This window comes from Lithobates pipiens, unplaced genomic scaffold (genome assembly GCF_037356315.1).
Source record: "Lithobates pipiens isolate NorthernLeopardFrog02 unplaced genomic scaffold, aLitPip1_a1.2 Scaffold_23, whole genome shotgun sequence".
Taxonomy (NCBI): Eukaryota; Metazoa; Chordata; class Amphibia; order Anura; family Ranidae; genus Lithobates; species Lithobates pipiens.
In genome coordinates, this window is record NW_027507785.1 from 190,062,117 (window position 1) to 190,078,924 (window position 16,808).

Here is a 16,808-nt window from a genome sequence, read left to right on the forward strand (position 1 = left end):
ACCTCTCTGGAATGGGCACCCTTGGCTCAGGTGGAAGCATGACAACAGATGGGGAGGCAACAGACTGTACTGGTGTGGAGGATGGAGCAGAAGCTGCGTGACCAGCATCCGTAAGGTTCTGGACCTTTCCTTCAAGTCTGGTGAAGCCATCCTGCAGCGACTTTACAGCTTGGGTAAGGGCCGCCAGATGCGTGCAGATCTCCTTCATGGGAGAGGTCTCTCCTGCGGGCTCAGTCATGGCTGTTTCGTACTGTTAGGTACCTGGTGTTGAAGCCCGACTTGTAGAAGGAGACCTCTCTTACAACGCTGGTTCAGGAGCCACTGGAATGGGAACAGCGGTCTCGAGAGCACAGTGGGTAGGAGTGCCTGCTGGATAGGGCCGCTGGGACTGATAGCAGAGAAGAGATCCCTCTGGATGACTGGATGGCTGGAAGTTGATAGAAGAGCTGAGAAATGCAAGCAGCAGCTACAGGAGCCGATGAGAGGAACCACAGGCACAGCAGAACACTGAACAGGCAGCAGGTTGGACCAGGATCGGATGGTCCGGGTCAGTAGGCAAGCAGACAGGTGATAGCAGCAGACAAGGAAGTGTCGTTAAAACAGGCAGAGGTCGGCAACGGAATCACAGGCAGAAGTGGTAGCAAGGTCAGGCAGGCCGGGTCGGGTTTGGAGAAGGCAGAGAAGTCAAACGAAGCCGGGTCGGTAACAATAGCAGATAATCAGGTTCAAGATCAGGTAGTCAGATGCACAGGAGCTGAGACGAAACAGCGCCGCACCAGCGCACTTGGAGAACCTTTAAGCGTTCAGTGGCGGCAAATAGCGATATCGCGCACGCGCATGCCCGCGCACCACCCGCGATCGCGCACGCGAACGTGTACGCGAACGCGCAGGAAGCACGCGCCGACGCCTGCCAGTGTGAACACGCTGAGGCTCAGTTTGAGAAGAAGCACGCGTGCGCATGCGTGCACGCAGCTATGCCTGTCCATCGCTGGTAAGTCCCTGACAGGGCCTCAACAGGAGGACTAGTTTCAATGGCCAAATCAATCAGATATTCCAAACCACAAACATCAGAAAACATTTTGGGGAGAGGGAGGAGACTCGCCCAATGGAGAGGTGCCTAACAAATCTTCCACAGTGTCCTCCGACTCATGAAAAAATGTTTCCTGAGGGTCAAAGCACATGCAAATTTATTTACATCCAATAAAGTTCAGAATAAATTGAAATGTTTAGTTGGACAAAAGTTCAATCCTTTACATAGGAGCGATGTTTCAAAAGCATTCAAGGGTCTGTGATAAATTCAAGACATTAATCTTTAATGTTTCCCTTAACCTCGTAGCAAATAATGGCTGTTGATTGATTGCACCGATGTGCTTCGTTCCTCCTCGACTAGTTTTTCCTGTTTTTTTTTTGAACTTGCGAGAGTTTCTGCAGGAATTTACACTTTGGCCATACACTGGACGATCTCCGCCGGTCGGTAGATCGGCGGGTTCTGGTGATGAATCAGATGCTGTGATAGCCAGGCTAGTATTGGAATAGTCATCAATGAAAATCAGTAGATATCTGTTCCCGCCTGACATGGGAGTTTTGATTGGACCGTATACGTCACTGTATATGAGCTGCAGGGGGTGGGTAGTTTTTCATTGAGAAGCCTGTAGAAGGGAAGCAGGTGTGGCTTTTGCTTCAATGCAGCACTTGCATTTCATGAGCACTTTGCAAGGCGCTATTGCCAAATCTTTTGATAAGCCTCTGATAATTCCTGCATAGCTTCTGGACTTCTGTGCCCCAGCCGCCTGTGCCATAAGCGAATACATTTGCTGTGTTGGTCATTAGCCACTTAGGGACCGAGCCTCTTTTTGAGATTTGTTGTTTACAAGATAAAAACATTTTTTTTGCTAGAAAATTACTTAGAACCCACAAACATTATACATTTTTTTCTAACGCCTTATAAAATGGTGGTCGTTGCAATACTTTCTGTCAGAACTCATTTGCGCAGCGGTCTTACAAGCGCACTTTTTTTGGAAACAATTTTTTTTTTATTAAATAAGACAACAGTAAAGTAAGCCCAATGTTTTCTTTATAATATGAAAGATAATGTTACGCTGAGTAAATTGATACTCAACATGTCACGCTTCAAAATTGCGCCCGCTCGTGGTATGGTGACAAACATTTACTGAATGAATGAATGAATGAAATACTTATATAGCGCACAATGCGAACTGAATCGCCTCTAGGCGCCTTTACTCTTAAAAATCTCCATAGGCGACATTTAAAAAAAATCGACAGGTTGCATGTTTTGAGTTACAGAGGAGGTCTAGAATTATTGCTCTTGCTATACCGATCGTGGTGATACCTCTTGTTGTTTGAGCACCGTTTTCATATGCGGGCGCTACTGATGTATGTGTTTGCTTCTGCACATGGGTTTGGCAGGACGGGGCGCATTTAATTTTTTTTTTATTATTTATTTTACCTTTTATTTTTACACTGTTCTTCTTTTTTTTTCTTTTTTTTTTTCTTTTAAAGGGGTGGGGGCCATATTTCCCTCACTCTTCTCCATACCTAACACCAAGAAGGATCCAATCACCTCCACCGCTACCGAAGGCTCCGGTAAGCAGCGGAGGAGGGCATAAAAGCCCTCTCCCGATAAAAGTGATCTCACAGGAACTCTGCCACAGAGACCACTATTATCGTAAACCGGACCGCTGGCCGAAGAAGACGATATGGGGTTATGGCTAGCTGCTGCCATAACAACAACATTCCTCTTCAAAGTTAGGACATATATCGACATGCGGCGGTCCGGAAGTGGTTAGACTATAGTGGCTTCCCGGTCTGTGGTGATGAGCCAGTATAGGTGATCATCCACATTTCCTTTTGTGAAGAATTGCTTATTGTTGTGAATTGTGCATTCATCACCTTGGAACATAACTGTGAGACCGTTGTCTGTTAGACTTTTCACTGATAGAAGGCTGCCTTCTAGTTCTGGAACATACAGCACTTCCTTTACAAGGATACTCTGCTTGCCTTGTGGTGTAATGCAGTTCAGGAAGCCCTGGCCATTACCTTCTGAAGTGATGCTTTTCCTCTTTGCTAGGAAAACGTTGTCTTTTGCACTGTAATCAATGCTTGTGAAAGTCTCATCGCTTGCCGCTCCTGAGTCTATACACCACCTGGCTTGCTACTTTAGTTACTTTGCTACTTGTGTTACTTTAAAGGTACCACTCCATGATGTGTCTTCAGTTTCCTTTGTGGCCACTTTGACTCTTTCTTTTGTGGCTAGCTCTAGTTTTCACTGCTCAGCTTTCCAGATAAAACAGTGACCAGTCCTTTTACAGTGAAAACAGGCTCTGTTTTTTTTTTTGTTGTGCTTTATGCCCTTGTACATCTTAGGAGCCTTGTTGCCATGATGCACATTTTCTTTCATTCTGTCATATTAATTGATTAATTTGCCTTTGACATATTCCAGCATTAGCTCCTGCTCGGCTCTGGTTTCTAAAGTGTTAATAAGAGCAGTATATGTCTTTGGAAGGCTGAGGAGGTACAGAGCAATAATATGGTCATCTTTGATGTTCTCTCCAATAAGGTGTAGCTGCTCTATGATCTCTAGCATTGCTTTCATGTGGTCATACATATGCTGGCCTTCTTCTAGTCTCATCTTGTATAACTTTCTTAGTAGAAATCGCTTTCTGTTTAGACTTGAACGCTCATGCAGTTTTTTTAATGAAGTCCACATACCTTTGGGTGTTTTCTCTGTTCTTATGGGGATAAGCTAGTCATCTTCCCCTAGCCAGCTTATAATCGCTTTTGCTTGTCTATCCTTCCTATCCCAGTCCTCTGTCTGTGGGTCTGTCTGTATTCAGCACTTACCAAAATTCGTTCTTGCCTAGAATCATTTCTAGGTATAACTTCTATAGCTGGTAATTGGCATTGTTCAGCTTTGCAATTGCAAACTTCACATCTGAACTGCTTGCCATCTTTCAGCTGCTTGCATACAGTATTCAGACTTCTCTGTACTCACTGAGTATCCTCTCCAATGCCTGGGTGCCTGGGCCCATCACCTATTATGCAGTGTATTGCAATTAAGCGCTGGCTGGAAGCTTCTTGAATACAGCAAACAGCTTTACTTTTATGTAGGATGTTAGATTATGTCTTACAGCATTAGAAACATGAAACAGGAACAAGGAGCATACAAGTACGTACTCTGAACATATAGAGAGAACATCCTATGATCACATTACCATAGAATAACACACTATAACACTACAGTGCCACCTGTTGCATGGATAGGAATAATGTATATAGTGTCAGTTTATAAAAGAAACTTTGCTGTTGTACTTCCAACTGGGTCCCTCTTTCCTTTTACTTAAATCACAAATGTGTCATTATTTTATGAATGAGTACGTTCTGTTTCCATGAATGAACAGTGGCTTTTTTTTGTGCAGAGTCCCAATAAACTATGTGTTTATACATGTATTCATTATGTATTTTTTATATGATTTTATGTTAGTCATGTTTTTAAAAATTTTGTGAGGTTTCCTCTTTTTCATGTAGGCAGCACAAGGCAGATCATTTTTAGCTGCTGTATCTTTTGTCATATCATTGGAGGTATGGGAGGGTGTTCTTGCTTGCGATGGCAGGGCGGCATTGAAGATTGGACGTACCTGTACGCCACTATGCCTGCCCATGCCATTCTGCCGACGTACATGGGTGTGCGCTGGTCGGGAACCGGTTAAGAAATGAGTGATATACTGAAATTTTACACTGGGTGCACATGGATGGGCAGTGTATGTAATAAACTTGGCTACAAGGCATGTAGCTGTGTACTTACATTGGCATCAATTAGCATTTTATATTACTAACCATACACTGGACTTTATCTTTTGTGTGGGTATTTTGTGTTAGAACGTATTTACTGTTGAAATGTTAGATGTGGATAAAGGGGTGAAATTCTCTTTGAGCATCAATACAACTTGCCCCCCCAATGACATAAGCAGGTACTGTTTTTCAAATGTTTTCGAAATACTAACTGTACATTTAATTACACAGCATAATGCATTTTATTTATGGCCTCTCTACTGTAGATACAACATGAACTATATTGGTTAGAGGGTCAGTTTTATTGTGTAGTAGGTGGTAACCCCAAATGTACATTCAGATAAATGTGATGTCATGTATAGCAATAATTATATATTTTACATTAGGATAGTTATATTTTAATGACCTTTATGTTCTACGTAAATTATTCTTGCAGAGTCAAAATGTCCTTCTTTATCTGCACCACCAAATGCTCGACTGATAAATCCTAAGGCTGAATATTTTAATGGAGATGAAATAGAGATTGAGTGTGATCCTGGATATCAGTTGTATGGTTCAGAAAAAGGTCTATGTAATTATGGGAAATGGCAGTCTATCCCTTGGTGCATAGGTAAGTCTTCATTTATAATTTGGTATATTTCAATAAAAATAACAGTTATTTTTCTGTAGCTCATCCAGTGTCAGGGACACCAACGGCAAAATCTCTGTTTGAGCCTACATGCCTGCACACCTGTAACCATTATGATTAGATCTCACTCATGACATTTTTATTGTCTGACACTTCCCCCACATTTCACCACATACCACCAACTCCTCCCTTTCCTCCAAACCCCATTCACACCCCATTAACCAGACCAGACTGTGTTTGGAGTAAATGGCCAAAGGCCTTGATTTATTAACCAAAATATGTATAAATATAAAAAATATAAACTTTCAATAAATAACTTTTGCTAACTTGTAAACTTTCCCTTAACACTGAAACATGGGTCATTAGCATATCCAAGACCCTACTAGTCACTGCACCATATATTTGACCTCTTGACCTCCAGACGGACTCCCCTGTCTCGGAGGCTATACCCAAACTAATGCAGTGACCTACCCCTTTTCTCTTCCGGTTACCCCCTTGTAACCAGGAAGGTCATCACCAACCATCCCCATCCCCATGGATGGGTACAACCTAATTACCACCTGCACCACTTAACCTTCTAAACTGACCCCCCCAAACAACCTGCCACAGCTCGAAAGGTGGTAAAGTCTTACCCTTTCGAGCACCGCCACACGCACAGACCCCTCTGAATCCCCTCCTGCGGGCCTAGCGCCCACAAGTCCTTCCCAACCTCATTTAAATGAACCCCGTCACTTCTCACGTATCTCCAGGTCTCAAACTCCAATTCCCGATGCCGAATTGCCAATCCCCCATTCCTCACAAAAAACCTGCTCACTTCCTTGTTAACTTTTACCCGGGCCTTGTCCACCTTCTTGTCATACATCGCCCACCTCCACGACATCCTGCTGACCATATCCGACCACACCAAAACCATGCCCGGGTAGGAAGCATTCAACCGAAGAACATCACACTTAATGTCACGTATGAGGTCTCTCATGGACCTGACTCCCATGTCATTGCCCCCCACATGAAGGAGTAGCGCATCTGGCGGCCGGTCGAAGCGAGAGAATCTATGTACCTCACCCAGCACCCTGTTCCACCGCATACCAGGGACCCCTATCCATCGAACCTGTGCCTCTTGCCTGGGAATCCGAAGCTGTCTCCCGTTTGGACGAACGTCAGCTCTTTTCGAACCCCAGAACACGTAAGAATGGCCCAGAATCCAGACCAATCCAACTTCATAACCTGTAAACAAAACCATTAAATACACGAGACTAATCAACAACCGTCCCATACATGTACATATCCCCCCCCCCCCAACGCGCCCAGACCTAACGCAGTAAATGTGGACGAACGTACAGCCGAAACCTCCCTGATTCCAACCTTCCCATTCTCTTCACCGCCTCTGCACTCAGCCCGGCCCTGGACGCCTCAGTAGCAGCCCCTATGCGGAAAGAGTGTGATGAAAAATTCCCCGTGTCAAACCCCGCTGCCGCCATGCACTTCCTAAAAATGGCGTTGTACTGGAACTTGGACAAAAAAGAACCCCATGCATGAAAAAGGGGTCCGCCACCCGTGGCCGTATACCCAAGAAAGCCTCCACCGCCCCCACTGGGCATATATCGCTCTCTGCAATGGGGGCAACTTCCACCAGAACCCCTCTCCCCTCTTGATCCTTCTTAGACCTGCGCAACCAAATTCTTACCCCATCCTGACCCAGCTCCACATCACCCGCATCCAACCCCCCGATCCGAGACCTGGCCGGGCAGAACAGCTCGCCAATCCTGAATGCCCCAAAAAAATGACAAAGAAAAAGCCACCCTAAAGAGGCTTTGTTCGTAAAAGGAACCCGCAAACCGTCTCCACCGCCTTGCACAGGCCACGGAGCATTTGAAAGGAAACCGGACGCTGCCCATCCCTCTGTCTATGTGACTTCCGGTAACCCTTTAACGCTTGCCGCAGCCAAAACTCTTTGGTAAAATCCCGACGCCCTTCCCATTTAAACAAAAAGGCCAACCCAGCCAGCTTCCTGTCTATGGAGGCTGCCAAAACCCCCTTTTCCATATCCTTGCAAATAAAGTAAAAAACAGCTTGAGCCATGCCCGCCTCACCCGGGGCCATGCCGATCGCCATTAGGCATTCAGACCATTCCTGCCAAACCTTTGAGTATGTGCGCCATGTTGACTTACACACTGACAACTCAATCAACCATGCTGCAACTCCACCGCTATGCGCCACATCCAAGCTGGGCAGGTGATCCCGTGACGCTCTGCCTCCGGTGCCAGTCCCCGAAACCTGTCCCACTGAAAACGAGACAGAGCGTCAGCCAACTTGTTCTCCACCCCTGGCAGGTGCACAGCATAGACGAAAGCATTAAGCTGTAAACAACGCAACACTAGGTGGCGTACAAGCCTGACCACCGGCCCAGAGGCCGCCGTCAGCCGATTAACCATGTGCACCACCCCCAAGTTGTCGCAATTAAAGCGTACCTTCAGATTCCTAAAAGACTCCCCCCAAATTTCTAAGGCCACAACAATGGGAAACAGTTCCAACAACACCAGGTTCTTCAGGAGCCCGGCCTCGGCCCACTCCGTAGGCCACGGTGCCGTGCACCACTGTCCCTTGAAGTAAGCGCTGAAACCCGTTGACCCGGCGGCATTGGTAAACAATTCCAGATCCCAAATGCTAATGGGACCCGACATCCATAGGGCCCGTCCGTTAAACAAGGCCAAAAATGCCTGCCACACCTCGAGATCCTCCTTGTGCTCCTGTTTCAGAGTCACCAAATGAGTAGATGCCCGGACCCCCGCCGTAGCCGAGGCCAACCTGCGGCAGAAAACGCCCCAACGGAATGATCCGACACGCGAAATTGAGCTTGCCCAATAAAGATTGCAACTGCCGCAATTGCAGTTTGCGAACCCCGATGGTCGTCCGGATTTCCTCTTGCAACGACTCCAGTTTGTCCCGAGGCAACCTGCATTCCATCCTGTCCGAATCAATCACAATCCCCTTCTTCGGCGCCAGGGGGACCCCAAAGCAGCCCACCAAGTGCTGCAACGTTCCCAAGAGGACTGCGCAAACATTCGAGCCCGCCGGGCCAACGCATAGGAAATCATCCAGGTAGTGGATGACCGAGTTGATGCCTGACACGCCCCGCACGGCCCATTCCAAAAAGGAACTGAACTGCTCGAATAAGGCGCACGAAATGGAACAACCCATGGGCAGGCAACGATCTACGTAAAACCTCCCATCCCAACAGCACCCAAGGAGCCAAAAGCTATCCGGATGTACTGGCAAAAGCAGGAATGCCAATTCGATATCCGACTTTGCCATTAAGGCCCCTCGTCCATACCATCTCACCCAGGACACCGCCGCATCAAAGGAGGTGTACGTCACCGCACAATCCTCCGGCGCGATGGCGTCGTTCAACGAGCCCCCTTTTGGAAAGGACAGATGATGGATTAACCGGAACTTGTTGGGCTCCTTTTTGGGGACCATCCCCAACGGAGAAACCACCAGGTGGGGGAGGGGTGAATCCAGGAACGGGCCGGCCATGCGGCCCAACGCGACCTCCTTGCTCAACTTGTCCGTCACCACCTCCGGGTGTTGCAATGCGGACTTCAAATTTTTGGCCACGGGGGGGGGTGGACATCGAACAAGGGATCCGAAAACCGAAAGTAAAACCCGCCTCCAGAACTTGTGCCCCCACCCTGTCCGGGTACCTACTGAGGAAAGGCCGCATCCTTTCCACCCACACTGGAGTCGTCCCTCTTTGGGACAGAATCTCCAGTGCGCCCTTTTCCTTTTTTAAAACACTTGGCGAGGGGGTGGGACCCACCGCAACCTGAGCACAAGTGCTTGAAATGGCAGGTGGATCCAAATTTACAGGTGCCCTCGTTGAACTGCCAGCAATAGCCCCAGCGCTTCTCGGTCGGCTGTCCTGGGGTAGCTGAACCTCCGACCCCCTGCTGAAAAAACTGGTTGGGAGCCCTTGCTGCCGTCATCAACTTCATCCACAAGCTGATGTCCTTATGATCCCAGCGAAGCGAAGGTCGGACTGCCATCCGTTGCCGAAACTGTTCATCGTACCTGAGCCACGCCATACCGCCGTACGTCCTATGCGCCTCGCTGATGGCCTCCAGATACACGAACAATGCGGAGCAATGCTCCGGCGCCTTCTCCCCCACAACGCTCGCCGTAAATGGCAAACGCCTGGAGCCAATTAGAAAAAGTACGCGGAATCAACCTATACCTCCGCTTCTCCTCATCTTCCTTCTTCCTCTCCTCAGGCTTCAACCGATCCAGGTTGAACTTTTCCAGCGGAAGCAGGGTGAAGATCTCGATGTACTCTAGACATGTGCAGAGTAAAATATTTAGTTTCGGAATTTCGTTTTCGTCCGAAAACTTAATTTATTTAGTTACTCCCGAAATTCGTTTTTATTTATTTCGTTTTTCGTTCAAAAATTGCATTCGTCTGAAAATCCACATGAATTACGGTCGAATCTGTCTTTGAAGGCTTATGTTGTCTGTCGAATGTATAAAGAAGATTCGACGGAGCTAGTATATAGCATACTTTAGAATCCTATTAAAGTCTATGGGACTCCAACGTTCAAAATCTAAAGTGCTCATTTTAAAGGCTAATTTGAAAGTTACTGTCCTAAAAAGTGTTTGGGGACCCGGGTCCTGCCCCAGGGGACATGTATCAATGCAAAAAAAAGTTTTAAAAATGGCCGTTTTTTCGGGAGCAGTGATTTTAATAATGATTAAAGTGAAACAATAAAAGTGTAATATTCCTTTAAATTTCGTAGGGGGGGGGGGGTGTCTATAGTATGCCTGTGAAGGGGCTCATGTTTCTGGTGCTTAGAACTGTCCCTGCACAAAGTGTCATTTATGCAGGAAAAAAAGTCCTTTAAAATCACTCGCAGCTATTATGAATTGTCGGCTCCCGTAATACAGAGAACACTCATTGAAAGTCATTGATAAAAAAATAAATAAATAAATAAATAAAAAAGCATGGGGGTCCCCCAAATTCAATTACCAGGCCCTTCAGGTCTGGTATGGATATTAAGGGGAACCCTGCCTCAAATTTAAGAAAAAATTTAACGTGGTGTTCCCCCTAAATATCCATAACCAGACCCTTCAGGTCTGGTATGGATATTAAGGGGAACCTCGCGTCAAATTTAAAAAAAAATTGACGTGGGGGTCCCCCTAAAAATCCATACCAGACCCTTTATCCGAGCATGCAACCTGGCAGGCCGCAGGAAAAGAGGGGGGGACGAGAGAGCGGCCCCCCCTCCCTCCTGAACCGTACCAGGCCACATGCCCTCAACATTGGGAGGATGCTTTGGGGGTCTGTGACCCCTCAAATCACCTTGTCCCCATGTTGATGAGGACAAGGGCCTCATCCCCACAACCGTGGCCGGTGGTTGTAGAGGTCTGCGGGCGGGGGGCTTATAAGAATCTGGAAGCCCCCTTTAACAAGGGGACCCCCAGATCCCGCCCCCCCCTGTTTGAAATGATAAGGGGGTACAAAAGTACCCCTACCATTTCACAAAGAAAGTGTAAAAAATAGTTAAATAAGACAAACACACTTTTGAAAAATTCCTTTATTAAAAATAAAAAAATTTAAAAAAAAGATTCCAGCGGCGGACGGTCATCTCTCCAGCGATGGCTCATCTCATCCAGCGCAGCGAATCCATCCTTCTTCTGTCTCCGTGGAGGAGACACTGCAGGCATTCCGGCGGCCTGACGTTTCTTATATACGGAGGGCGGGGCCACCCGTCACCTGACCCCGCCCCCCTCTGATGTAACGGAAACCTGCCTGTGTTACATCAGAGGGGTGCGGGTCACCCATACGTCACAGGGAACCTCGGGTTTCCCCTTGTGTCAGAGGGGGGCGGGGTCAGGTGACGGGTGGCCCCGCCCTTCGTATATAAGAAACGTCAGGCCGCCGGAATGCCTGCAGTGTGAGATGACCGTCCGTCGCTGGATAGCAAGAGTGGATTACCGCCGCTGGAATCTTTTTATTATTTTTTTTATTTTTAATAAAGGAATTTTTCAAAAGTGTGTTTGTTTTATTTAACCATTTTTTACACTTTCTTTGTGAAATGGTAGGGGTACTTTTGTACCTCCTTACCATTTCAAACAGGGGGGGGGGCGGGATCTGGGGGTCCCCTTGTTAAAGGGGGCTTCCAGATTCTGATAAGCCCCCCGCCCGCAGACCTCCACAACCACCGGCCACGGTTGTGGGGATGAGGCCCTTGTCACAGACCCCCAAAGCATCCTCCCAATGTTGAGGGCATGTGGCCTGGTACGGTTCAGGAGGGAGGGGGGGGGCGCTCTCTCGTCCCCCCCTCTTTTCCTGCGGCCTGCCAGGTTGCATGCTCAGATAAAGGGTCTGGTATGGATTTTTAGGGGGACCCCCACGTCAATTTTTTTTTAAATTTGACGCGAGGTTCCCCTTAATATCCATACCAGACCTGAAGGGTCTGGTTATGGATATTTAGGGGGAACCCCACGTCAAATTTTTTCTTAAATTTGAGGCAGGGTTCCCCTTAATATCCATACCAGACCTGAAGGGCCTGGTAATTGAATTTCGGGGACCCCCACGCTTTTTTATTTATTTATTTATTTTTTTTTTTATCAATGACTTTCAATGAGTGTTCTCTGTATTATGGAGCCGACAATTCATAATAGCTGCGAGTGATTTTAAAGGACTTTTTTTCCTGCATAAATGACACTTTGTGCAGAGACAGTTCTAAGCACCAGAAACATGAGCCCCTTCACAGGCATACTATAGACAACCCCCCCCCCCCCCCTACGAAATTTAAAGGAATATTACACTTTTATTGTTTCACTTTAATCATTATTAAAATCACTGCTCCCGAAAAAACGGCCGTTTTTAAAACTTTTTTTTGCATTGATACATGTCCCCTGAGGCAGGACCCGGGTCCCCAAACACTTTTTAGGACAGTAACTTGCAGAATCTTTTCTCTCTGTCAAATCTTTTTTCTCTGTCGAATATTTTCTCTATATAATCTTGGACTAATAGAGGTAAGGTTAGGCACATTCGACCACAGGTTCTATAGACACAGATTGTTATTGTCAGAGTCATGTCGAATCTCCTATTCTATATCGAACTGTTGTAACAATGAAAACGAAAATAAAGCATTTATTTATGTCGAATCTTTCGTTTTTCGGATTTTGTGCTTTCGTTATCGTTTGTCAAAACAAAACGAAAATAGCTGAAATTCGGACGAAAATGCATTCGAACGAAAGCGAATGCACATGTCTAATGTACTCACCCTTCCAAATCTTCTCTTCACCTCCTGCTTTAAGTGAGCCTCCAACGGTCCCTCGAAGCAGACGTAAACCTCGCTTCTCGCCGCATCCGCCAGCCTGACCAAGTCAGCACTCTTCTCCCCCGACTTCGCAGAAGTCCCGTCAGCCGCGGGAGCAGCCGAGCTCGTCGGCGTCTCTCCCCCAGCCACTGGGACCCCCGGGACCACCGCCGGAGCGGACACCCCGTCCGACGGGCCTGCTACGGCTGCAGCCGAGGCAGTCGCCGGCATCCACGCCTGGCCGGCCCGCTCGCCTTGCCCGCCTCAAATCTTTGAACCAGCTCCTTCAGGCCTGCCAACAACCCCCCGAGGCCCTCCTGCCTCCCACCCGCTGCAGCCGCTGTAGGTGGGGTCACGCCCGCCAACCCCGCGGACCCACTCCCCTCGCCAGCCAACGGCGCACCACGCAAGCTACCCTGCCCCAACAAATCATGTAACAGTGTAGAAATAGAAAAAGAAGGGCTGCACAGGACCGGGCCTCGCAGCCGCCACACTTGGACCCACCGCCGACTCCACGTCACGGACATCATCGCCATCCGACTCTGACAGCTCGCCCTCTGATCGATCCCTTGCCACTGCCGACATCGGTCCGGAAGAAGGATGCCCAGACGGGCCCGCCCCACCATCAGGGGTTCTGCGATGCACATCTCTGGGGGCCCGGCCCACCCGACCGCCACCTCCGCCCTCACGTCTGGAAGAAGGGCTCCTGCCCCTCTCGGCCTGCAGACTCCTCGCCACCTGCACCCCTGCCGTGCTTCTTCCAGTGTCCAGGCCGCTCACGGAAACACCGCCACTACCCCTGGGGCTGGGGGCCGCCACGCCGGGCCCCCCCCCGCTGGACTGATGACCCCCACAGACTGTCCTCCCCAGCTCCCTCAGCCGCCCCGGCCTGTCCCATGCACCTACGCCGTGCTGGGGGCGCCGATTCCAGTGAGGATGCTCCAGACCTCCCAGCCACGCTCCCTTGCCCCCTCCTCCTGGCCCCACTCCTGGCAGAGTACCTGTTGCTCCCTTCCCCTGATGGGGTGGAGGCTGGGGTCGCTATCATCCGCTGAGGACGCCGCTCTGTGCCGACCTCCCTCCGTGTGGTAGTGTGCGCCACCCGAGGGGCCCCCCGCGGCCTGCTTCCGGGCTATAGCGCTCGGGCGGCCTGGAACGCTGCGCCCGTGGAGTCTCCGCTGTCCCCCCGCTCGTCGCTGCATCCCGTTCCGCCGCCATGGCCGCTACCTGCCCCTGTAGCCATGCGGCGCCTTCACGATCTATAGCGGCCCTGAGCTGGGCTATCAATTCCGCGGACGCCATTTTGGATAGTCGTAGGAGCGGCGAGGGTCTGACTAATCTCTTCCTCCTCCGCTCTCCAAGTGCCCTGACTTCCGCTCGGCTTCCCGGCCGAATGTTCTGGCTCCGCCCCTAACTCCGCCTACCAAACTTCTTAAAGCGGCCCCCTTTTACTGCTCTCTAAAAACGACGACAGTGCATACAAAGCAACTGTCATGCCGTCCCTTCGCCTACAGCCTTTGGCTGTTGCTACGTGGACTCTCTTTATTTAGCATTTTAAATATTAGAAGGAATGCATCAAAATTGGTGGAAAAAACCCAGAATGAGTGGAGAACCCCAAAACTTCATTAAAATAGCTATGGATTTTAAAGAGGAAGTAAACCCTGGTGGGTTTACTACTTCTTTGTCTCCCTGCAAAGGTAAAGCATAATGGGCTACTATGCATTGCGTTGTTGCCTATTATGTGTCGCTTACCTGACACAGGAGCCAGCAATGTCACCACTGTCCCCTGTAGTACAGAGCGTCCATCGTCTTCCGGCGCCGGAGCAGCGATGACCTCACTACCACACATGCGCACGGGATCCGCCACAAACAGCGTATTACTGTTAGCAGCGGCATGCTGCTAACGCAGGTAGTGCGCCTGCTCACCAATGTCTACAGCGCATGCACAGTAGACAGCGGTTATTTCTTGAACCTACAGGTATCCTTAAGCCCCATACACACTATCAGATTGTCTGCTGATTTTTGTCATCAGATTTACCAAAACCATGTAGTAGAAGGGCCTGCCTGATTGCATACAAATTGAAACTCCTAATGTTTGACCTCATATTACATGGTTTTGGTAATTCTGAAGGAAAAACTCAGCAGAAAATCTGATAGTGTGTATGGGGCTTTAATCTAGGTCAAAGTGGTTTGTAAGGGTTTACAACCACTTTAATGGTAATGCTCTATAACTGGACCTTAAAGAGGAAGTAAACTCTCCTAATGTTTTTGCCTATACTAAGGCTTACCTATAGGTACTGTAAATATCTTCTAAACTTGCACTGTTTAAGAGATATTTACTCTATACATGCGCTGATGATGTTATTTGGAGCATGTGCTCTGAAGAAACGACCGCCCTTGCCTTTCTTCAGGGCGCATGCGTGGGAGTGACGTCATCGTGGCTCTGACCAATCACAGTGCCAGAGCCTGCGAATCCGGAAGTAACTCCAGTGGTGGTCAGAACCACCAAAAGAAAGGTCTATTTGTGGGAGGGAAAAATTATACAAATTTTGTTTGGGTTCAGCATTGCATGACCGCGCAATTGCCAGTTAAATTATCAAGTAATGGCCTGGTCATGAAGGGGGTAAAGCTGAAGTCTTTAAAGGGGGTTTGTTTGTTTACATAACTTATGTTGACATTTAGGGCAGGTTCACACCAGAACACTGACGGAAACCTGTGTTCTGTGCATGTTTTGCACACCAAATTCAAAACACACTGCAGCTGTGATCTGCAGCAGGGGTCAATGTTAATTTAGGCCCCTTTCACACTACTGTGACTTCACCGGGATTTTACTGCGATTTTGACATGATGTTGCTGGGATTTCAGGGAATGCCTGTGTAACTCGCATCAAAGTCAAACCAAAGTAGTACAGGAACTACTTTAAAGTCGGTGCGACTTGAAGTCGCACAGATATGAATGGTACTCATTGGAAATAATGGGGTATGACTTTCATGCAACTTTGCTGTCCCAAGTCGCAGGACAAGTTGTACAAGTGTGAAAGGGGCTTAAATGACACCCCAACCACAGGTCACAAATGGTGTGTGTGTGCCTGCAGCGGATAGCATGGTACCGTAGTACCATGTGATCTGGTTGCTGTGCTCTTTATAAAGTAGTGCATGCATTAGTTTTGCTGCAGTCCAGCGTGATTTCAGCCCATTCAAATGAATGGGCTTCCATTGTACTGAACCAAAATCGCATGTGAATCACACAGGTATAAATGAGGCGTTCCTGTTCCATGGTGTGAACTGGCCCTTAAATCACAAGGGTATATTTTTATATTTAAAAAATGCTTTTACTTTGAATAAAAGATGACATTTGTGTTTTTAGAGAAAAAAAAATGCACAAATCCACCACAAATAACTAATGGCAAGATCAGTGCGCAATCTGTAGCAAACCAATATTATTCCGGAAGCACGGTGAAGTATTTATGTGAAGATGGTTATCACATCATTGGCTCCGATGAAAGTAAATGTATTGATAGAAAGTGGCTACCACCACCTACCTGTGAAGGTAAGAGGCTTGATATGGTTTCTTGTCAGATATTAGAATGTTTCCAGACACAGCAATACTTATTGCAAAGTTTAAGTTTCATAGCAGATCTAAAATGATTTTCTAACTTACCCAAAATTCCCATCTTCTGTCTCCACACTAACCTAATATGTAGAACCCCTCCCCTAATGCCACGTACACAAGTCTGGACTTTTCAACAGCAAAGGTCCGATGGAACAAATCCACCGGACAATTCCATTGTGTGTGGGCTTCATCTGACCTTTGCTGTCTAAAAATCTGACGGACTTTAGAAATAGAACATGTTTCAAATTTTTCTGGCAGAATCAGTTCCCATCAAGAAATCCGTTTGTGTGTATACTAGTCTGACAGGCAAAAACCGATGCTAGGGCAGCTATTGGCTACTGGCTATGAACTTCCTTATTCTAGTCCAGTCGTATGTCATCACATTCGAATCCGTTGGACTTTGGTGTGATTGTGTGTAGACAAGTCCGTTCATTCGGAAA

General features: G+C 47.9%; 1 protein-coding gene across 4 annotated transcripts in view; it reads left to right on the top strand.

Moving 5' to 3' along the window:
- Positions 1-16,808, top strand: part of LOC143928076 (coagulation factor XIII B chain-like) — a 1,173,165-nt gene that overhangs the window by 715,783 nt on the left and 440,574 nt on the right. For all 4 annotated transcript variants that reach the window (XM_077452688.1, XM_077452689.1, XM_077452690.1 and 1 more), the window contains 2 exons: positions 5,246-5,419; positions 16,123-16,305. In XM_077452688.1, coding sequence (XP_077308814.1) covers positions 5,246-5,419; positions 16,123-16,305 — 357 coding nt within the window. The remainder of the gene's footprint in view (positions 1-5,245; positions 5,420-16,122; positions 16,306-16,808) is intronic.